Source organism: Salvelinus sp. IW2-2015, linkage group LG32 (assembly GCF_002910315.2).
Source record: "Salvelinus sp. IW2-2015 linkage group LG32, ASM291031v2, whole genome shotgun sequence".
NCBI classification, from domain to species: Eukaryota; Metazoa; Chordata; class Actinopteri; order Salmoniformes; family Salmonidae; genus Salvelinus; species Salvelinus sp. IW2-2015.
Window position 1 is genome coordinate 7,968,717 of NC_036871.1, and position 26,476 is coordinate 7,995,192.

General features: G+C 43.8%; 1 protein-coding gene across 1 annotated transcript in view; it reads right to left on the reverse strand.

The window, feature by feature from the left end:
- The window catches only part of LOC111956949 (potassium channel subfamily T member 2-like), a 61,346-nt gene that overhangs the window by 21,791 nt on the left and 13,079 nt on the right, over positions 1–26,476 (reverse strand). Inside the window, 13 exon segments of the mRNA XM_070436778.1 lie at positions 6,386–6,520; positions 6,876–6,947; positions 8,489–8,661; positions 8,942–9,047; positions 9,910–10,126; positions 10,388–10,599; positions 15,745–15,894; positions 16,156–16,264; positions 16,495–16,603; positions 23,167–23,242; positions 23,526–23,662; positions 23,921–24,085; positions 24,754–24,934. Of these exon segments, the coding sequence (XP_070292879.1) occupies positions 6,386–6,520; positions 6,876–6,947; positions 8,489–8,661; positions 8,942–9,047; positions 9,910–10,126; positions 10,388–10,599; positions 15,745–15,894; positions 16,156–16,264; positions 16,495–16,603; positions 23,167–23,242; positions 23,526–23,662; positions 23,921–24,085; positions 24,754–24,934 (1,842 nt within the window).

The following is a 26,476-nucleotide window of genomic DNA, read 5'->3' on the forward strand; positions in this document are numbered from 1 at the left end:
GCGCCGTCCTCAAACATCGCATGGCATGCTTTTGCTGTAAAGCCTACTGTAAAATCGGACAGTGTAGTTAGATTAACAAGAATTTAAGCTTTCAACCGATATAAGACACTTGTATGTACCTAAATGTTTAATATCCATAATTTTTATGACTATTTTATTTGAATTGCGCGCCTTCCAGTGTCACCGGAAGATGTCCCGCAAGCGGGACGCCTAGCGAAGCCTTTTGGACCTAGACTTTGCACTCCGATAACGCTTGCCGTGCGGTAGCAGAGAGAACAGTCTATGACTAGGGTGGCTTGAGTCTTTGACAATTTTTAGGGCCTTCCACTGACACCGCCTGGTATATAGGTCCTGGATGGCAGGAAGCCTGGCCCCAGTGATGTACTGGGCCGTACACACTACCCTCGCGTCACTGGGCAGCTCGCGTCTGGGTTTCCCTTTGTATTCCGTAATAGTTTTCAAGCCCTGCCACATCCGACAAGCGTCAGAGCCGGTGTAGTAGGATTAGTGATAAATATAATTTTGGTCTTTATCTGTTTATCTGTCTAGTACTGTCTTTTAGCTAGCTAGGGCCATCTATTTTAAGTGCTGCCTGTCTTCCCAGTAGCCTACTGGGTGTGTGAACTGCTGATTTTGCTCATATGATTGTTGACACATCAACCAGGATTAAGGGGTAATTTGTGACTTGTTTTGTTAATCAGTGGCTGTATTGGAGGGGGAGTGGTTTCACCTCTCCTAGGCAATCAGCAACTAGTACAGGGAGGTGTGCTCTTCACCTCTGCTAGAGGTGTCAGCGGGGGTCTCGTTGGCAAAACTAAGATGGTTCTGTGGAGTTGTTTGAGGAAGGAAAGAGAGGAAGGCTCCACACCACTCTCACTTGAGTATCTTACCTAGTTATTTTCTGAGGTTCTCATTTGTGACTTTGGCAACTATGTGTGTGTTTTCTATACATGTTCGCTCCTCTCTCTGTAGGCTTTACAGACTCTCCCCACCCCTTGGCTGCAACCCTTCTAATTTAGAGTATCCTGCACGCACAACCCATGTGTGGAAATGCTGTTATCTGAAAGCGTTTGGAAATGCCGATCGGCATTCAAGAACACAGCGTTAATCTCAGCCTATGCTGCTCTTCAGTCCCTTGACTTTTAGGCCCCATCGGAGACATGAATCACCCCAGAGAACACTGCTACTCCAGCTGGTCTCTCTTCATCTTACTACATTTTCTCTCATAGTCCAAGAGTATCTGGTCATCCCGGTAGTGGCACAGGGCTACTCACTTCTCCTAACTAGAGATTTTTCTCTTTTTCCCTCTCTCACCTGTCCATCTCGTCCTTTGAATTCAATGCTGTCACTGTCAATTGTCCACTCAAGCTTAACATTTGTCATCTGTCGCCCACCAGGTGCCTTTGGAGAGTTTCTCAATGAGCTTGACACCTTGATAAGCTCATTTACTGACGATGGCTCACCGCTCTTCGTACTTGGCAACTTCAACCTCTCGACATATGCCTTCGATTAATTTCTTTCCAACTCTCTCTATTCCCTCCTTGCCTCTTTTGACCTCACCCTTTCCCAATCCCCTCCAACTCACAAGGCAGGCAATACGCTTGACCTCATCTTTACTGTTCGCCCACTAATCTCACTGCAACTCCCCTCCAGGTCTCTGATCACTACTTTGTTTTCTTCTGTCTCCTTTTCCTCCAGCCCTACCCACTGAGCCCCTACACAGATGATCATGCGCTGTCGCATTCTTTGCTCCTCTTCTATCCTATCATCTCTCCCTTCTGCTAAATTCTTCTGCCTCTTCGACCCTACTCTACTCCCCCTATGACTCGCACTGTTCCCTTTCCTCCTTGCCGGCTAGGCCCTCCCCTCCTGCTCCATGGCTGAGTGACYAATTGCGAGCTTACAGAACACGACTGCGGGCAGCTGAGCAAAAATGGAGGAAAACTAAACTTCCTTATCATGCTTTCACTCCCTCCTCTCCACCTTCTCTTCCTCTGCATTTGCTGCTAAAGCCACTCTATCGCTCTAACCCTAAACTATTTCCACCTTCTCCTCTCTCCTTAATCCTGCACACCCTCCCTCCTCCCTCTCTGCAGACGACTTTGTCAACCACTTTGGAGAGAAGCTCCTCAGCCGATTGAGTTCACTGGTCCCACTCACACAGAACTACCCTACGCGTTGACCTCTTTTGACCTCGCGTTGACCTCGCTCTCCAGATGAAATCTTGCGACTAGTGAGGTTTGGCTGTCAAACAAACCTCCCAGCTCGACCCCATCCCCTCCTCCCTTCTCCAGACCATCTCTGGAGACCTTCCATTCCTTGCTTCCCTCATCCCTGACCACTGGCTGCATCCCCTCTGACTTCAAAATGGCCCGAGTTGCTCCCCTTCTGAAGAAACCAACATTCGACTCATCTGACGTCAGAAACTATAGACCTGTATCCATTCTTTTATTTTCAAAACACTTGAGCGTGCTGTCTCTGACCAACTCTCTTGTTGTCTCTCTCAGAACGATTTTCTTGACCCTAACCAGTCAGGCTTCAAGACGGGTCACTCAACCGAGACTGCTCTTTTCTGTGTCACGGAGGCTCTCCGCACGGCCAAAGCTGACTCTCTCCTCTGTTCTCATCCTCCTAGATATAGCTGCTGCCTTCGACACAGTGAACCATCCGATCCTACTCTCAACCCTCTCAGGGCTGGGCGTCTCAGGCTCTGCACACTCTTGGATTGCATCCTACCTGGCTGGCCGCTCCTACTAGGTGATGTGGAGAGGATCTACAGTGCATTCGGAAAGTATTCAGACCCCTTCACTTTTTCCACATTTTGTTACGTTACAGACTTATTCTAAAAAGGATTTTCCTCAATCTACAAACAATGCCCTATATTGAAAGCGAAAATGTTTTTAGAAATGTTTGCTAATTTATAAAAAATATAAAACCGATACCTTTTTACAAAAGTATTCATCCTGTTTCCATTGATCATCCTTGAGATGTTTCTACAAATTGATTGGAGTCCAGCTGTAGTAGTAAATTCGATTGATTGGACATGATTTGGAAAGGCACACACCTGTCTATATTAAGTCCCACAGTTGACAGTGCATGTCAGAGCAAAAACCAAGTCATGATGTCGACGGAATTGTCCATAGAGGTCCGAGACAGGATTGTGTCGAGGACACTCTACAGCACTCCACCAATCAGGCCTTAATGGTAGAGTGGCCAGACGGAAGCCACTCCTCAGTAAAAGGCACATGACAGCCCACTTGGAGTTTGCCAAAAGCACCTTAAGGACTCTCAGACCATGAGAAACAAGATTCTCTGGTCTGATGAAACCAAGATTGAACTCTTTGGCCTGAAAGTCAAGCATCACGTCTGGAGGAAACCTAGCACCATCCCTACGGTGAAGCATGGTGGCAGCATCACGCTGTATGGATGTTTTGTAGCGGCAGGGACTGGGAGACTAGTCTGGATCGAGGGGAAAGATTAACGGAATAAAGTACAGAGAGATCCTTGATGAAAACCTGCTCCAGAGCACTCCGGACCTCAGACTGGGGTGAAGGCTCACCTTCCAACAGGACAACAACCTTAAGCCCACAGTCAACACAATGCAGGACTGGCTTCGGGACAAGTCTCTGAATGTCCTTGAGTGGCCCAGCCAGAGCCCGGACTTGAACCCGATCCAACATCTGTGGAGAGACCTGAAAATAGCTGTGCAGCAACGCTCCCCATCCAACCTGACAGACCTTCAGAGTATCTGCAGAGAAGAATGGGAGAAACTCTCCAAATATAGGTGTGCCAAGCTTATATAGTGTCATACCCAAGAAGACTCAAGGCTGTAATTTCTGCCAACGGCGCTTCAACAAAGTACTGAGTAAAGGATCTGAATACTTATTTAAATGTGATATTTCCGTTTTCTTTTTTATATATACATTTGCAAAAACTTCTAAACCTGTTTTTGCTTTGTCATTATGGAGTATTGTGTGTAGATTGAGAAAAAAACCTAACAATGTAATCAATTTTATAATAAGGCTGTAACGTAACAAAATGTGTAAAAAGTCAAGGTGTCTGAATACTTTCCCAATGCACTGTATGTCTGCACCACATACACTCACTACTGCTGTTCCCCAGGGCTTGGATCTTGGCCCTCTCTATACATCAAGTCACTCGGCTCTGTCATATCCTCACATGGTCTTTCCTATCATTGCTATGCAGATGACACTCAACTACTTTTCTCTTTCCCCCATTCTGACACCCTGCGTGCCTGGCAGTATCGTAGCTTGGATGTCGGCCCACCACCTCAAGCTAAGGCCTGGCCACTCAAAGACCTCTCCATCATGGTTGACAACTCCACAGTGTTGTCTTCCCAGAGTGCAAAGAACCTGGCGTGACCCTGGACAACACCCTGTCGTTCTCTGCAAACATCAAAGCAGTGAGTCGCTCCTGCAGGTTCATGCTCTAAAACATCCGTAGAGTATGACCCTACCTCACACAGGAAGTGGCGGAAGTCCTAATCCAGGCACTTGTCATCTCCCGTCTGGATTACTGCAACTCATTGTTGGCTGGGTTCCCCGCTTGTGCCATAAAACCCCTACAACTTATCCAGAAAGCTGCAGCCTGCCTGGTTTTCAAACTTGCCAAGTTCTTCCATGCTACCCCGCTCCATTGTGCACTCCACTGGCTTCTAGTGGAGGCTTGCATCCACTACAAGACCAGGCTGTTTGCCTACAGAGCAGCAAGAGGAACTGCCCTTCCATACCTTCAGGCTATGCTCAAACCTTACACCCCAACCCAAGCACTCAGTTCTGCCACCTCTGGTCTCTTGGCCCTCCAACCCTTACGCGAGGGCAGCTCCTGCTCAGCCCAGTCCAAGCTCTTTTCTGTGTTGGTACCCAAATGGTGGAACCAGCTTCCCCCTGAAGCTAGGACAGCAGAGTCCCTGCCCATCTACCGAAAGCACCTGAAACCCTACCTCTTCAAAGAGCATCTTAAATAATAACCTTCCTCACCTTGACACCCCCCTCCCCCAAAAAAATGGTTGATGGTTGGGCTAACGTAGACTAATGCGATTAGCATGAGGTTGTAAGTAACAAGAACATTTCCCAGGARATAGACATATCTGATATGGGCAGAAAGCTTAAATGATTGTTAATCTAACTGCACTGTCCAATTTACAGTAGCTAGTACAGTGAAAGAATACCATGCTATTGTTTGAGGAGAGTGCACAATTTTGAACATAAAGTTATTAATAAACAAATTAGGCACATTTGGGCAGTCTTGACACACAATTTTTAACATAAATATAATGGTTCATTGGATCAGTCTAACACTTTGCACATACACTGCTGCCATCTAGTGGCCAAAATCTAAATTGCACATGGGCTGGAATAATACATTATGGACTWTCTCTTGCATTTCAAAGTATTATCTTTTACCAGATCTATTGTGTTATATTCTCCTACATTCCCTTCACATTTTCACACACTTCAAAGTGTTTCCTTTCAAATGGTACCAAGAATATGCATATCCTTGCTTCAGGGCCTGAGCTACAAGCAGTTAGATTTGGGTATGTCATTTTAGGTGAAAATTGACCATCTGCTAAATGACTCAAATGTGGCAGTGAGGAGYCATGTCTATGAATAAATAAATACGATTCCCTGTGCAGCAGCTCATGTTCATGGTCTTGCTCACATGAAGAAATGGAGGTGCTGCATTCCCAGGTTCCAGCCAGGAACCTGAAAAGGAATGCTCTCCCTCCGGTCTCAGACTAACAGAGCAGGATGACGGATTGCCAGTTGCCATCTATCATGGTCCTCCTGTTATGCCCTGCACATTCTGCCTAAAAACTGTCGTGTGTGTGCAAGCGAACACAGTTGAATAGGTTCACGAATGCASCTCCTCAGAACGCCACGAGGGGGAACCATCACTCTAGGTGAGCGAGGCAGGGAATAAAACCTGGTAACACCTACCAATTTCTCTGTGTGGATTCCTGTCACTTTCGTGCAGTTCAACTCTGGGTTTAATGTGTTTGGTTTTACAGGGGAACAAGTTATCTTGGCTCACTACAAAACTCCCTTAGGGCACCCTTATCAGGCGACAGAGCCCCATACAGCTATCTGTACCTCCCTTTACAGGAGTGAGTGGCTGGGTATACTTTTGCTGTTGTTAATTTTCATCTTCGACGTAGGGACAAGAAAGACCAGACACATAGCTGCTCTACTGCTCAGGATTAGGACGTCTGGGTAACCAATATGTTTCCTTCTTCCTTTTTAGCTACACTGTTTGACGGCTTATGTTATTCTGCCGGCTGCTCTGTCTTGCCGATATCCCCGCTTGGTGACACCGTATAGCCAAACACAGAACAGTGTCTGCACATTGACGATGGTTCCGGTACCTGAACAGTGTCTGCACATTGACGATGGTTTTGGCATCAGCCATGTAGTCCTCCTCTGCACTCATGGTGCTCTCCTTGTCCACCACCACCATGTTGGCCGCAAAGGACACACCGCAGCGCAGGAGGTCATCTAGGCTATGCGAGACACACACACAATTTGACTTGAATTTGACTTCTTGACTTGAAAAGGTCAGGAAAAATTCCAGACCGTAGTTATAGACTGTCAGGAAAACCTCTGGGTCCTGCACATGAGCTAGCTATATTTTGAAAGATTCGCTGTGGAGAGAGAATCGTAACTAATAGTTTCTCAGGGGCTGTCTAGAAAGGTGACTTTGGACACAGGACTTATTTGAGAAATTGATATTTCGGTTCACTCAGTCCATTTCCTTTAGATGTATTCTTGATAGGGAGACTAATAGCATACAAATGCAGTACATGCACTAAATTAGATGATTGATAAGGTCATAAGGTGATGTTGTGCGTCACGTACTTATCGATGGAGCCGACCATGTAGAACACCATGGGGAACCAACAGATAGCCTCCAGGAACTGTGTGTCAGGCCTGGTGAGACAACATAACACATCACAACATAGAAAATAATGGAATATAATTCAATTGAATAGATCTTCATTGTCCATATGAACAGATATTGTTATTTTTGTTGTCACGGTATCCAACCCGACATATCCAAAAGAGACAGTCACTTTTATAAAATAGAGAAAATATGGTAGGAAGTGCTGATTTGCTTGCGGTTAAAGTACCAATAAGGGGGCTCATTGGTATCTTGCTGAGTTCAAGATAAGCTATAGCTATTCAATCTCATTTGACATTCACTTTCCAGCTGGCACATAACGTTTTGAGAACCATATGTTTCTTAGAGCTTGGTGAGCACGTGGTTGTCCTATGGTTATTTTTTAATACAACCTTCCCACAACTTTCTGGGAATGGTGCCGGATAGTTGCTTGCCTTTGGAACGTTCTCAGCACGTTTAAGGAACTTGACAAAAAAAACGAACTTTTCTTGGTATCTCATTACTGTGTGTGGGGGGGGGGGGGGGGTCTGATGGTTGAAAAGCAGCTCTCGGGGGAACAGTTGGGGGATCTTGGATGGTTGGTGTCCTGGCGGTTGGGAGCTTGGGCGGGTCCCCGATTTGGCTTGGTGGGAAATCTGTCAATGTGCCCTTGGGCGGGGCGCTTGTCCCTGGTTGCTCCTGTGTGTCACTCTGGACTGGAGTGTCTGCTAGACGACTGAATGTAATGTGAATGTTGAGCGGCTTCACTGCAGTTAGATTGTATGTTTTATAAACGTAAGGGGAAAAAAAGAAGGGAAAAAAAGACATGCTTACTGTCGCTAAGAGTCGTTCAGGTTCAGCATATAGCTAGCTAGCAAAGTGATTCACATTTCTTGCTAGCTAACCAAATGACACTCGCATCTCTAGCAGTAGCCACCGAAAAACGATATGAGGGGGAAAAACTCAGTCACTCATCCACTCCTCCAGTGACATAACATCCTCATAGTTATGTCATTGTTACTTTTACTGTGACAGTTGGGTACTTTTTCCACCACTGATGATTTGGGCCATCAGGTGATTGGCAGATATAGGCTTACTGTAGAACAATACACTTACCTTCAGTGTGGATGCTCGCCCACGTTTTATAGCTAGGCTATGTATAATWTGTCAATATACAGTAGTTATGGTCTTTGGCGTGGATGGCCCTAACATTGCTAAACTGTTATACGCCGGCTACAGTAGCACAGGCCTACTGTAACCACTGGACCACACGGACTCCACCACTCATTTATTCTGCTTATTGCTTGCCTTGAACATATAARAACACCACATAGGCTACTTGAACTGGCGCCCAGTGGACCTGCAGTCTAAGGTACAACGTAGGTAGCTATGGTACCGCATTGTATACAAACACTGCTTCCAGCTGCACCCCGGCGGCGATTCTAAATATTCCTTCAGATATTCAAATCTTCCTGCTGCAGGATTGTTATCATCCTGCGACGAAAATCTGTAACGCTTTTACAATGGAGATCTGACCAAGAGGGCAGCACAATAAAAAGGGTATGAGGATCACATAAAACGCTGTTCTTACTGATTATCCAGGAGCAGCACAATCGGGTTCAGCTCTTTCTTTAGTCTGTAGGAAGCTCTAAGTGGGACGATGAAGTTGTACAGTCCATTCCCCGCCGTCTCAGCCGACACAATGATCAGCTTGTTCTTAAAACTATACACTTTGGCGTCCTCAAAGTTGTTATGTTGACAACCCTATGGGGAAAATAACATACATTTTTATGTTGTTTTTTATGTATTAATTAAACATATGTATTTGAATTAAAATAGCATAGGCTATACTTTGTGGTCCGGTTTCCCGGACACAGATTAAGCCTAGTCTTGGACTAAAAAGCAGATTCCCCATTGTGCATGCATTTTAGTTCAGGTCTAGACTTWATCTGTGTCTGGAAACCAGCATCAATCGCGGCAATGGTTAACATGGCTTAATACTACCTATTTTGCTTGAAGTGATTAAGTGACTTGCATCATTTACCCCTTCCAGTCTGAGGCAACAGTATGGTACTTTCTCCTTCAGTAGATGGCAAAGTGTTGGAGAACTACCGATGTAGGGCAGGTTGGGAGAATAGCCTTTCACATAGCTTCAAATAAACAGACACACAATTCATATTTTATGAGTATGGATCTCCCATTCAAATTCATAGCCAAACAAATGTCATTATTGTCTCACAAATCATCATCTACTGCAGGTGTTCTCCAACTCCAGTCTCGGCGAGAGCTACCTGTTGTGCAAGTTTTTGTTCCAGCACTAACCTACCTGAATCAATCGACTATGCATGGTCTTCAGTCTAGAACATACAGGTGTAGGGTCTTAATTTGATCACTCTTTTGTTGCTGAGAATTTTCTTGCACCACAGGAAATGCAGATGAGCTTTGTGATTGACAATAAATTCACTGAAAACCCACACMAACACACATTTGTATTAACATTATTGGACATGTAACTTACTTTTGGCCAGCTAATAGCCTGACGACTGATCAAGCGACATTATGGACTAAACCAGTGGAGGCTGGTGAGGGGAGGATGGCTCATAGTAATGGCTGGAATGGAGAAGATGAAATGGAATTAAACACCTTCCATTCCATAAGTCCATTCCAGCCATTACTATGAGCCGTTCTCCCCTCACCAGCCTCCACTGGACTAAARGTTCAAATCCTGTTGCTGCAGGATTATTTTGCTGTGACAAAATATGTCAAAATAAGATCCTATATCTGTAGTTAATTGAATCAAGTGCACACTGTAGCACTCCAGGACCAAAGTTGGAGACCACTAACTGAAATAACCAAAAYGCTTACATACTCTTTTTTTACCCCATTTAAAAAAAAAAATGGAGAATAAAAAGTAAGACATATTGCATGGTATCAATGTTTCCCCAATTTTTGTTTTGTTTTTTTGCGCAAAGTTTGGCTTACATCCTCTTATAGAAATTATATAAAACATACTCCTCAGTTGATAGGTCCTCGTCGGAGGGCAGGTTCTCATCCTCTGATTGGTCGCTATAGAGGTCACCTGTGTGCAGAGAGGAAGTGTCTGGCACCTCTAGCACGGGGCTGATGCTGGGCCTCCTGCTGTTACCCTTAATGTCCTCTGGGGGGAGACAGAGAGTGGGCCCACAGTGGGGCTTGCAGCCTGTGTCCTGGAGGTCTATGGCCACAGTGCCTGAACAAGGATACAAAGTAGCACAACATTTACAACATACTATTAATTGTTGGCATTTTTCTGTGTCTGTCTTACAAGTGAAATCATTCATAATATTTCAGAAAAATACCAATTGTAGTTCAATAATGCAGAATAATCCATGTTAATATATACCAATATCCACACTAGCACACTATACTTATCCAATACATTACTCACTTGCTAGTGTACATCACTTCATACTACGTAGTACATAAGTTTTGATATTGAAATAGAGCTCATATTACTGACCCATACTGGCGATGACACTGGGTACTGGCAGGCGAGGCCGGCTGACCATCCTCTCCCTCTGGGTCTTAAAGGTAGAATACTCCTCCTTGGTGATGTTGATGTAGAAGCAGGTGTCATTGGGGCTCATTCGGAACTGGGGCCCGGGGTTCAGCAGGATGCTCTTACTGCCCTCCCGGCACACCCCGATCAGACACACACCATACCTGAGGACAGAGATAGAGGAAAATAACAGAGGGATAGAAAAGCCTGTTTGACTGGGCGCCTGAGTCATTCCTGACCACATGATGAGACCAGAGTGTTTGCTAAGGCCCTAGGTTTTTCCAGGTATGGTCATAAGGAGTCACTTGAAGTGTAAGAGGAATTGGAGACGGAGGAATACAGTGCTGAGGCAGAGGACTCGTAGAGAGGACGACAGGCTACTGTTCTGAACATTGTGGCGAGCTTTCTATTGCCCAGAGCTGCCGACGCATCCCCCAAATGGGTGCTTCACAGAGTGGAAGAGGAGAATTCCAGTGGCTATATGATTAATGCTGGTTACTAGACTTGCCCTCTATAAGATCATCAGCAGACTCCATCACCATCATTTACCATCCTCTGAACAGCTCTCCGCTCAAGCCATGAACTGACTCTGTCCTTCTTTGTAGGATGCAGCTTTCAAAGACTTGGCATCTATTGGTTGACCTGTCATGATATATTGCTTGTTTGTTTGTTTTCTGCTTATGAAGTGCGTTGAGATTTCTGTTATGAAAAGTTCTATAAAAGTTTCATCCATTATTATTATTATTGTGGTCAAGGGRCTACTCTTGTCCTTTGACCTACATTTTGTCACCTGTATTAGAATACTCATAAATAGGGCTGGTTTTAAATATGTCGAATCAGTCCTAATTTCAGTTAAAAAAACTTGCTGATGTTTATTGTATACCTGGTATAAACATCTAATAGCTACCCTGACCATCTGCATTCACCCTTTTTGCGCAAACTTTTTTTGACTCATCACCTACGCCGCTGCTACTGTTTATTATCTATCCTGTTGCCAAGTCACTTTACTCCTGGTTATAAACTCAGCAAAAAAAGAAATGTCCTCTCACTGTCAACTGCGTTTATTTTCAGCAAACTTAACATGTGTAAATATTTGTATGAACATAACAAGATTCAACAACTGAGACATAAACTGAACAATGTGACTAACCGAAATGTAATAATGTGTCCCTGAACAAAGGGTCGGGTGTCAAAATCAAAAGTAACAATCAGTATCTGGTGTGGCCACCAGCTGCATTAAGTACTGSAGWGCATTTCCTCCTCATGGATTGAACCAAATTTGCCCAATCTTGCATTGAGATGTTACCCCACTCTTCCACCAAGGCACCTGCAAGTTCCCGGACATTTCTGGGGGAAATGGCCCTAGCCCTCACCCTCCGATCACACAGGTCCCAGACATGCTCAATGGGATTGAGATTCGGGCTCTTCGCTGGCCATGGCAGAACACTGACATTCCTGTTGTGCAGGAAATCACTCACAGAATGAGCAGTATGGCTGGTGGCATTGTCATGCTGGAGGGTCATGTCAGGATGAGCCACCAGGAAGGGTACCACATGAGGGAGGAGGATGTCTTCCCTGTAACGCACAGCGTTGAGATTGCCTGCAATGACAACAAGCTCAGTCCGATGACGCTGTGACAACCCGCCCCAGACCATGACGGACCCTCCACCTCCAAATTGATCCCGCTCCAGAGTACAGGCCTTGGTGTAACGCTCATTCCTTCAACGATAAACGCGAATCTGACCCTCAACTCTGGTGAGACAAAACCGCAACTCGTCAGAGAAGAGCACTTTTTGCCAGTCCTGTCTGGTCCAGTGACGGTGGGTTTGTACCCATATGTGACGTTGTTGCCGGTGATGTCTGGTGAGGACCTGCCTTACAACAGGCCTACAAGCCCTCAGTCCAGCCTCTCTCAGCCTATTGCAGACAATCTGAGCACTGATGGGAGGGATTGTGGGATCCTGGTGTAACTCAGGCAGTTGTTGCTATCCTGTACCAATCCCGCAGGTGTGATGTTAGGATGTACCGCTCCTGTGCAGGTGTTATTACACGTGGTCTGCCACTGCGAGGACGATCAGCTGTCCGTCCTGTTTCCCTGTAGTGTTGTCTTAGGCGTCTCACAGTACGGACATTGCAATTTATTGCCCTGGCCACATCTGCTGTCCTCATGCCTCCTTGCAGCATGCCTAAGGCACGTTCACGCAGATGAGCAGGCACCCTGGGCATCTCTATTTTGGMGMTTTTCAGAGTCAGTAGAAAGCCTCTTTAGTGTCCTAAGTTTTCATAACTGTGACCTTAATTGCCTACCGTCTGTAAGCTGTTAGTGTCTTCACAACCGTTCCACAGYTGCATGTTCATTAATTGCTTATGGTTCATTGAACAAGCATGGGAAACAGTGTTTAAACCCTTTACAATGAAGCTCTGTGAAGTTATTTGGATTTTTATGAATTATCTTTGAAAGACAGGGTTCTGAAAAAGGGACTTTCTTTTTTTGCTGAGTTTATGTACATAAAGTTGAAGTCGGAAAATTTCCTTGGAAAATTCCAGAAAATTATGGCTTTAGAAGCTTCTGATAGGTTAATTTAAATAATTTGAGTCAATTGGAGGTGTACCTGAATATGTGGACAACTACAAATACCTAGGTGTCTGGTTAGACTGTGAACTCTCCTTCCAGACTCACATTAAACATCTCCAATCCTAAATTAAATCTAGAATCGGCTTCCTATTTCGCAACAAAGCATCCTTCACTCATGCTGCCAAACATACCCTCGTAAAACTGACCATCCTACCGAACCTCGACTTCGGCGATGTCATTTACAAAATAGCCTCCAACACTCTACTCAACAAATTGGATGCAATCTATCACAGTGCCATCCGTTTTGTCACCAAAGCCCCATATACTAACCAACACTGCGACCTGTTCGCTCTCGTTGGCTGGCCCTCGCTTCATACTCGTCGCAAACCATTGGCTCCAGGTCATCTACAAGTCTTTGCTAGGTAAAGCCCCGCCTTATCTCAGTTCGCTGTTCACCATAGCAGCACCCACCCGTAGCACGCGCTCCAGCAGGTATATCTCACTAGTCACCCCAAAGCCAATTCCTCCTTTGGCCGCCTTTCCTTCCAGTTCTTCTGTGCCAATACTGGAAAGAACTGCAAAACTCACTGAAGCTGGAGACCCATATCTCCCTCACTAGCTTTAAGCACCAGCTGTCAGACAGCTCACAGATCACTGCACCTGTACATAACCCATCTGTAAATAGCCCATCCAAACTACCCTATCCCCATACTGTATTTATTTATTTATCTTGCTCCTTTGCACCCCAGTATCTCTACTTGCACATTCATCTTCTGCACATCTACCATTCCAGTGTTTTAATTGCTATATTGTAATTACTTCGCCACCATGGCCTATTTATTGCTTAACTCCCTTATCTTACCTCCTTTACATACAATGTATATAGATTTTTTTTTTCCTACTGTATTATTGACTGTATGTTTGTTTATTCCATGTGTACCTCTGTGTTGTTGTATGTGTCGAACTGCTTTGCTTTATCTTGGCCAGGTCGCAGTTGTAAATGAGAACTTTTCTCAACTGGCCTACCTGGTTAAATAAAGGTGAAATAAAAAAATAATAAACTTGTGGATGTATTTCAAGGCTTATACCTTCAAACTCAGTGTCTCTTTGCTTGACACCATCGGAAAATCAGAAGAAATCAGCCAAGATCTCAGAAATCAAATTGTAGACCTCCACAAGTCTGGTTCATCCTTGGGAGCAAACGCCTGAAGGTACTATGTTCATCTGTACAAACAATAGTACGCAAGTAATAACACCATACGACGCGCGCAGCCGTCATACCGCTCAGGAAGGAGACGCGTTCTGTCTCCTAGAGATCAACGTACTTTGGTGCGAAAAGTGTAAATCAATCCCAAAAACAACAGCAAAAGACCTTGTGAAGATGCTGGAGGAAACAGGTACAAAAGTATCTATATCCACAGTAAAACGAGTCCAATATCAACATAACCTGAAAGGCCGATCAGCAAGGAATAAGCCACTGCTCCAACACCGCCATAAAAAAGCCAGACTCCGGTTTGCAACTGCACATGGGGACAAAGATTGTACTTTTTGGAGAAATGTCCTCTGGTCTGATGAAACAAAAATAGAACTGTTTGGCCATAATGACCATCGTTATGTTTGAAGGAAAAAGGGGGAGCACGGGGGTGGCAGCATCATGTTGTGGGGATGCTTTGCTGCAAATAGATTGCATCATGAGGAAGTAAAATTATGTGGATATATTGAAGCAACATCTCAAAACATCAGTCAGGAAGTTAAGCTTGGTTGCAAATGGGTCTTCCAAATAGACAATGACCCAACCATACTTCAAAGTTGTGGAAAAATGGCAAAAAGTCAAGGTATTGGAGTGGCCATCACAAGCCCTGACTCAATCCCATAGAAAATTTGTGGCAGAACTGAAAAAGCGTGTGCGAGCAAGGAGGCCTACAACCTGACTCAGTTACACACCAGCTCTGTCAGGAGGAATGGGCCAAAATTCACCCAACTTATTGTGGGATGCTTGTGGAAGGCTACCCAAAACGTTTGACCCAAGTTAAACAATTTAAAGGCAATGCTACCAAATACTAATTGAGTGTATGTAAACTTCTGACCCACTGGGATTGTGTTTTAAATGACATGAAATCAAAAGCTGAAATAAATCATTCTCTCTACTATTATTCTGACATTTCACATTCTTAAAATAAAGTGGTGATCCTAACTGACCTAAGACAGGGAAACTTTACTTGGATTAAATGTCAGTAATTGTGAAAACTGAGTTTAAATGTATTAGGCTAAGGTGTATGTAACCTTCCGACTTCAACTCTATCTATAAATACCTCGTTCCCCTGCACATCGATTCGGTACTGGTACCCCGTGTATATAGCCAAGTTATCGTTACTCATTATGTATTTATTATTACTTTTATTATTACTTTTCTATTATTTCTCTATTTTCTTTCTCTCTGCATTGTTGGGAAGGGCCCATAAGTAAGCATTTCACTGTTAGTCTACACCTGTTGTTTAAGAAGCATGTGATGAATAAAATAACATTTGTTGGTGAAAAGTGTTTCTTGAGCATTTAAGCCCATATATCAGTCCTCATCCATGGATACAAATGAAAGAGCACAGTAAATCTAACCATTAGATCTGGGATCACAGGAAAATATCTTCATTTGTCAGTTGGTTTGTTTAATGGCAAATCTGTGACCCTTGACCCTAGGCCCCCCCCCCCCTAAAATGTATTGGTGTTTTCTACTTACTTCTTGTGCGATTTGAAGGAGGTGTAGGTGAAGCTTTTCCCCATGAATTCCGAGAAGAAGACGCTGTCTCTCATGGCGATGTTGTAAACCTCGTTCCCGGAACACTTGCCATAGGTCCTGTGCCAATGCTCTGGAGACTGCTGCCCCTCCCTGAAGCACATAGAGTAATGAAGAGGGTATTCATATGAAGTGTAACCGTTTAGTTGGGTTTAGTTTAGGCTTTCGCTGCAGACAATTGAACAGGTATCACATGCGGGTCTGTAGCATTTCTTCCTTTCGAAGACTTGATGGGTTAAGTAAAGACTTGGGTAGAGACTTGGTGGGTTGCCTACTGTACTTTGCAGATCTTATGGAGTGTACACCATTGAAGTGTTGACTAGATATGAGGGTGGAGGGTGGTTGTGTACTTACAGGCCCTGTGAAGTGTGGACCAGTAGGGTTATGAGGGTGGAGGTCGCTGGACAGATGCAGTTCAGGGCCAACATGGCATACTTGAATTCCTCCTCACACACAACGTGATCTAAGGCAAAGGAGAATAATAACATTTGACTACGTTTTAAAAAGAGTATTACTGAGATGGGACTCAATGAYACTAACCTGAATACATAGAGAAAATAGACATACAAAACTAGAGAAGGAAGGGTTAACCCATTATTGGGGCCACAATTCAGGATATTCCCAAAAAATCTATGCCAAGGTCCCATATCATCTAAACAAATGTTTCTTAACAGTACATTCATRCGTCTTTACCTGCAAATTTCACATGGAATTTATTCTCTGGCTTTAGAATCTGGACATAAATGGGGCACTTTGGAGCGAAATCCTTCACAGCCCAAGCTCGCAGAATTGTCTGATGGTCCTTGGAGGAAAACAAGACAACAAAAACACATAACATTTGTTAGAGTTTAAAGTTACATTGCTTTATGCACTGCAGTGTGGTTATAACATTTGCGCCTAAAAACAATGGGTGACCAAGCATTCTGGGGTCTCGGGCCTTGGCTCTGGAATGAGCTCACGCTCCACCTCCGCATGCCCCAGACCACCACTCCCTTTAAGTCTGAGCTCAAGAAATACTTCTTCAAACTGGCTTTCGCTAATTGTGCTACATTTTGTGGTGTCTTTTTTTGGTCTTATACGTTAGTTTTAAGTTCTATTGTTTTGTCCTTGTAGCCTCATTATTTTGTGCATCTTGTATAGTACTGTGCTACTAGCTATCTTTTAATTTCTCGCCTATTGTTTTTAACTCTTTTATTAAAGCTTTTTTCTTTTAATGGTTGCTTTTAATGTAAAGAGCTTTGGAATTTACTTAAATAAATGAAAAGCGCTCTACAAATGCAATTTATTATTATTATTATTGTTATTAGAGGTATGTTTATGTCAGATGTCATACAAAGCTTGTGCAATACAAAGTCCCTCTGTCTACCTTGTATAAGTCCTATTATAAGTGATACTCTTGCCGGTGTGTATCATAGTATTTTCAACTCAATTTGCAATAAAACTTATTTTAGCTCCACCARGCTATAACCAGTCAGATCAGGCACAGCTTGAACACTACTTAACTGAATAAAATGCTGTATCAGAAATTAGAGGCATGGTTTCATGAATTCTTCAATGCGAATCTATTCATAATGACATGTTCAGAACAGTGTCATAGCGCAGTTTCGAAAAAATTGTGCATTATTATAGCTAATCTCATTCGATTTTACACATTTTGACAGGCTGAGAGGAAATGTTGCTTTTATATAGCCCAGGGATTCTTGAAAGACGGTACTCATCTCAACTTTTCCCCCACAAATATTTGTCTTAATATTAAAGTTTCAGCTATCACACAATGAAAAAAAWWATAATAATAAAAAAAGTGTTTTGTTATTTTTTATCATAACATGTAACTAACTGGATTTATGTCATTTCCATCAGACACCATAAAAGGCATTTCATTTTTACAGTTATTGTCCAACAAGTGTTTAAACGACTTAATTGTTTAATAATTCAAACTTTAGATTATTGAAATATGTAATACAAATCTCCAAACTTGTTTTTGCTTTGTTTTATAGTACTATTAAATCYTCAAGGGCTAATTTCGTTAGCATTTTGGGATGTGTTTCTCGATTCATACTGAACAAAAATATAAATGTGTTGGTCTCATGTTTCATGAGCTGAAAATAAAAGAGCTGAATAAAAGATCACAGAAATGTTCCCATACGCACAAAAAGCTTATTTCTCTCAAATGTTGTGCACAAATATGTTTACATACCTGTTAGTGAGCATATCTCCTTTGCCAAGATAATCCATCAACCTGACAGGTGCGGCATATCAAGAAGCTGATTAAACAGCATGGTCTTTACACAGGTGCACCTTGTGCTGGGGACAATAAAAGGCTACTCTAGAATGTGCCGTTTTGTCAAAGAACACAATGCCACAGATTTCTCAAGTGTTGAGTGAGCGTGCAATTGCCATGCTGACTGCAGGAATGTCTACCAGAGCTGTTGCCAGAGAATTGAATGTTAATTTCTCTACCATAAGCCACCTCCAACATCYTTTTAGAGAATTTAGAAGTAAGTTCAGCCAGCCTCACAACCGCAGACCACGATTAACCACACCAGGCCAGGACCTCCACATCCGGCTACTTCACATGCGGGATCGTCTSAGACCAGCCACCCGGACAGCTGATGAAACTGTGGGTGTGCTCAACCGAAGAATTTCTCCACAACCTGTCAGAAACTGTCTCAGGGAAGCTCATCTGCATGCTCATTGTCCTCACCGGGGTCTTGACCTAACTGCAGTTCGGCGTCGTAACCAAATTCAGTGGTGAAATGCTCACTTTCAATGGCCACTGGCACGCTGGAGAAGTGTGCTCTTCACAGATGAATCCCGGTTTCAACTGTACGGTGCAGATGGCAGACTCTCGTGTGGGAGAGTGGTTTGCTGATGTCAACATTGTGAACAGAGTGCCCCATGGTGACGGTGGGGTTATGGTACGGGCAGGCAGGCATAAGTTACGGACAATGAACACAATTGCATTTTATCGATGGCAATTTGAATGCACAGACATACCGTGACAAGATCCTGAGGCCCATTGTCATGCCATTCATTCGATGCCATCACCTCATGTTTCAGCATGTTTCAACTTGTAGACTTGTTTACGTGCTGCTGTGCGGTTTGTTGCTAACCTTACTTCGCTACCTGCCAACTTTACGGTTTTTATTTTTTAATTACCGTTTTATATTTTTATTTATTCCCTCGCTCGACTTCTTCCATTCAACTTTTTCACCCCGGACGCTTTATCTGGACGTGGTTCGTCAGGACCTCCACCAGCCAAAGCTAAGTAGTAACAATAACATTATGCCTTCTAATTGCAGTCGCTGTACTCATAATTTACAGGGGAACGATTGCCTTATGGRGACGATAGCTGCAAGCCCAGCTTCAGACYCAATTGTTAGGCAAGGGTAATTTAAGTGTAGGAAAGGATGAAACAGTGTCTGTGCCACCAATAAGTACAGATAGTAGTATAAATCCCCACGCACAGTCCCCGCAGCCGGACAATTTTCTCATGGCTTCTGGTAGGAATGCTCAAACGGTGTCGCTCATTCAGCCGACAGAAACTTTCAACAGGTTCTCCCCATTAAGCAACGGGTCGGAGTCCGAGGGTCTGAGACATCGAAGCCTCCCACCATTAGCTCTGACAAATTGAAAACCCTAGTCATTGGCGACTCCATTACATGCAGTATTAGACTGAAAACAAATCATCCAGTGATCATACACTGTTTACCAGGGGGCAGGGCTACCGACGTTAAGGCTAATCTGAAGATGGTGCTGGCTAAAGCTAAAACTGGCGAGTGTAGAGAGTATAGGGATATTGTTATCCACGTCGGCACCAACGATGTTAAGATGAAACAGTCAGAGGTCACCAAGCTCAACATAGCTTCAGCGTGTAAATCAGCTAGAAAGATGTGTCTGCATTGAGTAATTGTCTCTGGCCCTCACCCAGTTAGGGGGAGTGATGAGCAAAGTCTCACAACTCAATCGCTGGTTGAAAACTGTTTTCTGCCCCTCCCAAAATATAAAATGTATAGATAATTGGCCCTCTTTCTGGGACTCACCCACAAACAGGACCAAGCCTGGCCGGCTGAGTAGTGACAGACTACATCCTAGCTGGAGGGGTGCTCTCATCTTATCTACGAACATAGACAGGGCTCTAACTCCCCTAGCTCCACAATCAGATAGGGTGCCGGCCAGGCAGCAGGCTGTTAGCCAGCCTGTCAGCTTAGTGGAGTCTGCCACTAGCACAGTCAGTGTAGTCAGCTCAGCTATCTCCATTGAGACCGTGTCCGTGCCTCGACCTAGGTTGGGCAAAACTAAACATGGCGGTGTTCGCCTTAGCAATTTCACTGGAATAAAGACCTCCTCCGTTCCTGTCATTATTGAAAGAGATTGTGATATCTCATCTCAAAATAGAGCTACTTAATGTTATATCCCTCACTTCCAAGGGAATTATAGTCAATGAACTAATCACTGATCATAATCTTGATGTGATTGGCCTGACTGAAACATGGCTTAAGCCTGATGAATTTACTGTGTTAAATGAGGCCTCACCTCTTGGTTACACTAGTGACCATATCCCCCGCACATCCCGCAAAGCCAGAGGTGTTGCTAACATTTACGATAGCAAATTTCAATTTACAAAAAAAAAACGACTGCGTTTTCGTGTTTTGAGTTTCTAGTCATGAAATCTATGCAGCCTACTCAATCACTTTTTATAGCTACTGTTTACAGACCTCCTGGGCCATAAACAGCATTCCTCACTGAGTTCCCTGAATTCCTATCGGACCTTGTAGTCATGGCAGATAATTTCAATTTTATTTACTTTAATATTCACATGGAAAAGTCCTCAGACCCACTCCAAAAGGCTTTCGGAGCCATCATCGACTCAGTGGGGTTTGTCCAACATGTCTCCGGACCTACTCACTGCCACAGTCATACTCTGGACCTAGTTTTGTCCCATGGAATAAATGTTGTGGAACTTAATGTTTTTCCTCATAATCCCGGACCACCATTTTATTACGTTTGCAATCGCAACAAATGATCTGCTCAGACCCCAACCAAGGATCATCAAAAGCCGAGCTATAGATTCTCAGACAACCTAAAGATTCCTAGATGCCCTTCCAGACTCCCTCCACCTACCCAAGGACGTCAGAGTACAAAAATCAGTTAACCACCTAACTGAGGAACTCAATTTAACCTTGCGTAATACCTTAGATGCAGTCACACCCCTAAAACAAAAAACATTTGTCATAAGAAACTAGCTCCCTGGTATACAGAAAATACCCGACCTCTGAAGCAAACTTCCAGAAAATTGGAAAGGAAATGGCGCCACACCAAACTGGAAGTCTTCCGACTAGCTTGGAAAGACAGTACCGTGCTGTATCGAAGAGCCCTCACTGCTGCTCGATCATCCTATTTTTCCAACTTAATTGAGGAAAATAAGAACAATCCAACATTTCTTTTTGATACTGTTGCAAAGCTAACTAAAAAGCAGCATTCCCCAAGAGAGGATGTCTTTCACTTCGGCAGTGATAAATTCATGAATATCTTTGACAAAAAGATCATGATCATTAGAAAGCAAATTATGGACTCCTCTTTAAATCTGTGTATTCTTCCAAAGCTCAGTTGTCCTGAGTCTGCACAACTCTGCCAGGACCTCGGATCAAGGGAGACACTCAAGTTTTTTAATACTATATCTCTTGTCACATTGATGAAAATAATCATGGCCTCTAAATCTTCAAGCTGCATACTGGACACTATTCCAACTAAACTACTGAAAGAGCTGCTTCCTGTGCTTGCCCCTCCTATGTTGCACATAATAAACGTCTCTCTATCCACTGGATGTATACCAAACTCACTAAAAGTGGCAGTAATAAAGCCTCTCTTAAAAAAGACAAACCTTGACCCAGAAAATATAAAAAAAACTATCGGCCTATATCGAATCTCCCATTCCTCTCAAAACATTTTGAAAAAGCTGTTGCGCAGCAACTCACTGCCTTCCTGAAGACAAACAATGTATACAAAACAATTCAGTCTGGTTTTAGACCCCATCATAGCACTGAGACTGCACTAGTGAAGGTGGTAAATTATCTTTTAATGGCGTCAGACCGAGGCTCTGCATCTGTCCTCGTGCTCCTAAACCTTTGTGTTGCTTTTGATACCATCGATCACCACATTATTTTGGTGAGATTGGAAACCCAAATTGGTCTACACAGACAAGTTCTGGACTGGTTTAGATCTTATCTGTCAGAAAGATATCAGTTTGTCTCTGTAGATGGTTTGTACTCTGACAAATCAACTGTAAATGTTGGTGTTCCTCAAGGCTCCGTTTTAGGACCACTATTGTTTTCACTATATATATCCTACCTATTGGTGATGTCATTCGGAAACATAATGTTAACTTTCACTGCTATGCGGACGACACGCCACTGTACATGGTGAAGCCCAAAATTCTTCTCCCTGGAAGCCTGTGTTTCAGACATAAGGAAGTGGATGTGAATACAACTCCACTCTAGCCTGGTCTTACAAGCCACTTCATGTATTTCTTTCAGTTTATATACCCTACACTCACTAGAAGTATAGTTCTGACTGAACTCTGCCAGAGAGAACAACATACAAATGGTCTACATGTGTGGGCAAATAGAGGAAAAATCTGTACTTTTAATAACCAGACTAGCCGAAACTAAAATGATCTAATAATATTACTGTACACTAGCTAAAATGCCTTGGGTATCAGCAAGTTTTGTTTACGAATATTCAGCAATGAACAAAATATGAATTTAACCTCAATCTAACACAAAAAGTCTGTGTCACACCCTGATCTGTTTCATCTGTCTTTGTGCTTGTCTCCACCCCTCTCCAGGTGTCACCCATCTTCCTCATTATCCCCAGTGTATTTATACCTGTGTTCTCTGTCTGATGCCAGTTCATCTTGTCAGGGCCTACCAGTGCGTTTTCCCATCTCCCTGCTTGCTCAAGTTCTGTTCCCTAGTTTCCCCAGTTCTGACCATTCTGCCTGCCCTGACCCCGAGCCTACCTGCCATTCTGTACCTGCCTGACTCTGACCTGTTTATGAACTTCTGCCTGTCCTGACCCCGAGCCTGCCTGCTGTTCTGTACCTGCCTGACTCTGACCCATTTACGATCCTCTGCCTGTCCTGACCCCGAGCCTGCCTGCTGTTCTGTACCTTATTGACTCTGCCCTGGATTACGGACCTCTGCCTGCCTTAGACCTGTCTTTTGCCTGCCCCCTGTTTTGGGTCAATAAACATCTGTGACTCTCGCTGTCTGCATCTGGGTCTTATGCTGAGTTCTGATAGTTTGGACAAATGCCTGGTGGGCTGGTCACTCCTTAGGCCAGTGGGCTGGTCTCTCTATTAGCAAGTGTACGTACTGCGGCAGTGCGGTCCACCTCACAGCGACTGCTTAGGATGAAACAAGCCTCGGCATTGTCCAGTCTGGAAAAGAAGGACAGCCATTCAATACTAAGTGGTAACATCTCAATACTCTACAGTGGCTTCCTCTCATCTCCTCTCCAACTGTATACCTACCCACACTCATCTTAAACATAGGAGAGGTGAAAGGAAAGCAATATGGTGGATGCCTATTGCCTATTCACTATTGTTTTTTACCAGTCCAGCTCTTCCACATCAGTGCAGTTGAAGGAAAGGAGACCAAAGATCCAAAGAGAGGAAACTATTTTAGCGGAATGAGACGCAGCCCTTAGTGTTGATGACTCACTTGGCCCGTATGAGATCCTGGTCTTTGAGGGCTGAACCCTGGAGGTAGATGACACGCTGGGACCATAGGGGGATGTGGAGGACCCGCCGAACCTGGGGGTCCATCTCTGTCGGACACAGGATGATGACGTAGTAGTCCTGAATGGGGAGGAACACAGAGGAACAGCCTGGGTCGTGTTCATTCGACACCAAATAGACGAAAACGGACTTAAACAGGGAGGGACTACCTGGACTTGTCCAATAAGTAATGCACATTTCTGTTGCCAAGTGTTTTAAAACCTTTCCTGTTATGCGCCTGAATGAACAAGACCCAAGCATACACACACGCACACACCAACTCAATCACCCACCCACCCACATGCATGCATGCACGCACATACCAACACACACACACACCTGCAGCCCGGGGTGGGCGTAGAACTCATTGAGGAAGTCCATCAGGAGGTCTATCTTGAGGGAGCTGACACACAGCACCACATGTTTCTCCGTCTGGGCGCGGTGACGGCTGTAGTTCCCCCCCGACTTCTGTCTCTCCATCCACAGGTAGGCCAGCTGCTCAAACTGACCAATAGGGCCCAGCACAGGCACACCTTACTAATACTGCTCATGTTGTGCAAAACAAATGCTCAAATCAATCCAATAGGCTAAATGCATGGCTAAATGCTTACAGTTCACCCAATCCGACACATTTCGTAATATAGAGTAAAGCATTTATCTTTTAATCGCTGTGTTCTTCCATGCTGGTCCTATTGAGCTATTATTTTCTCCAGCCCAGTACCAACACGCCGGATTCGTACAGTCAAGTAATCATCAAGTCAGGTGTGTTATTCCAGCTAGCTGGTACAAAAGCCTGCAAACCCTTTGGGTCTCCTGGACTAGTACTAGAAAAAAGCTGGTTCAACAGAACATTGAAATTGTGTCCATAAAAAAGGCCACAGTAAATGTTGTTGTCTTCATTGAGGCAATATGTTTACAGGGAGAATGGCAGAACAGCAGCAGTAGGGATACTTTTGGCCTACCAATGCCTCTACAATGCCCCGAGCATGATTATGCACCGTCTAGTTCAGCTGACTCCCTACTCACATGTGTTCTATCGATGTGGCATTTCCTAGATGTCCAGACATTAGTCCAGATGATTTCCCTTTAGCAAATAGTGTGGTAATTTTGTGTGTGTCTGTCTGTATGTGCGGTGCAATGTGTGTGTGTGTGTTTTTGTCCAACTCTCTCACCTGAATGGGCAGCACCACAAGGGCCACTGAGATCATGATGATCACCAGCAGCTTGGAGGGCCACACGTTGGGCGTGACGTCGCCGTAACCCACTGTGGAGAACGTGACAACACAGAAGTACCAGGAGTCGAACAACGTCAGATTCTTGCCCGCCCGCTCCAAGTGCTGGATTCCACAGATACTACCAGGGATACAGGGAAGCAGTAACACACAGGTTGTGAAGGGAGTGGTGTCATTGCATCATTTGGGGACAGTTTACCAGACACAGATTAAGCCAAGTCTTTGATTTTTAAGGATTTTCATTTGAGTTTCTACATTGAGTTTGTGTTTTAGTCCAGGACTAGACTTAGTCTGTGTTGGGGAAATCAGCCTTTGGTGTCTACACTGAAACATATGAAGTAGGGCCAAGACTTTTCCCAGACCACATGACCAAACCAGGAAAAACACTGCGTCCTTTAACCTTTAACTAAGGCAGATGGTCAAGAAAAACTATTGGTTCTGCACATAGGGCCAGTTTTCTGGACAGTTGTTACTGTTACTCCTTGACTAAAAAGCACTTTCAATTGAAATTCTCATTGAGCCTTTTGGACCGGGACTAAACTTAATCTGTCTCCGGGAAACCGGCCCATAAGGTTTTAGTCGAGAAGAAACATAAACCTACAAGACTTTCAACTGAACTCCCCAAAGCCAGGCGTATATCCTGAAATCTCTTTGTAACATATATCGCTCATCGATATATTTATATGTACATATAGTTATTCCATCCCTTTACTAGATTGGTGTGTATTAGGGAGTTGTTGTGGAATTGTTAGATTACTTGTTAGATATTACTGCACTGTCGGAACTAGAAGCACAAGCATTTCGCTACACTCGCATTAACATCTGCTAACCATCTGTTTGTGACCAAATTAATGTGATTTGTTTCGATTTTTTTATTGTTAATGATGATCGATATACTGTATGCCCTCAAATATATCTGAGGATGTATTTATTAACAAAAATGCTCTGCATATTATGGAAACGTATTTTTTTCAATTCTTGAATGAATACATAGTATCCATCCTATCAGGTTTTTTGTTGAATGTTGTGGTCAGTCATGTATTGACATTGGAAGTAGCTTAACCTGTGATCCCACTGGTCCAATACATCGATTAGTAAAACTTGGCCAACTGAAAGAGTGTGTTCAATTCTTATTTTTTAGAGGAACGGTTACATGGAGCAATGTCGTCATTCCAGTAAACCTGCATTTACCAGCCAGGACAAACAGACCTTAAGAGGAATATTCTGTCTACACAGACATTAGTGTGTCTCAACATGATTTCATTTAATATCTTTTTAAATACATCTAAATATCATCTATAACATATATGTTGTTTTGAGAACTGATAACTGACGGACTACCAGACAAGGGTGTGTACGCACGTGCTTGTGTGACCATCATCATGAGTATCACTTTATGATCATAGAGGGACAGCGAAAAAAACATTACGTTCGCACACGCACACACACACACACACACACACACACACACACACACACACACACACACACACACACACACACACACACACACACACACACACAACACACACACATTATGGGCAGGGCAGCAAAAGGCAGAACTGAGATCACTTAGCGGCCATTACCCCAAGGCCATTACCTACTCATTCCAGGGATTTTCTTTATTTTACTACTTTCTACATTGAAGAATAATAGTGAAGAC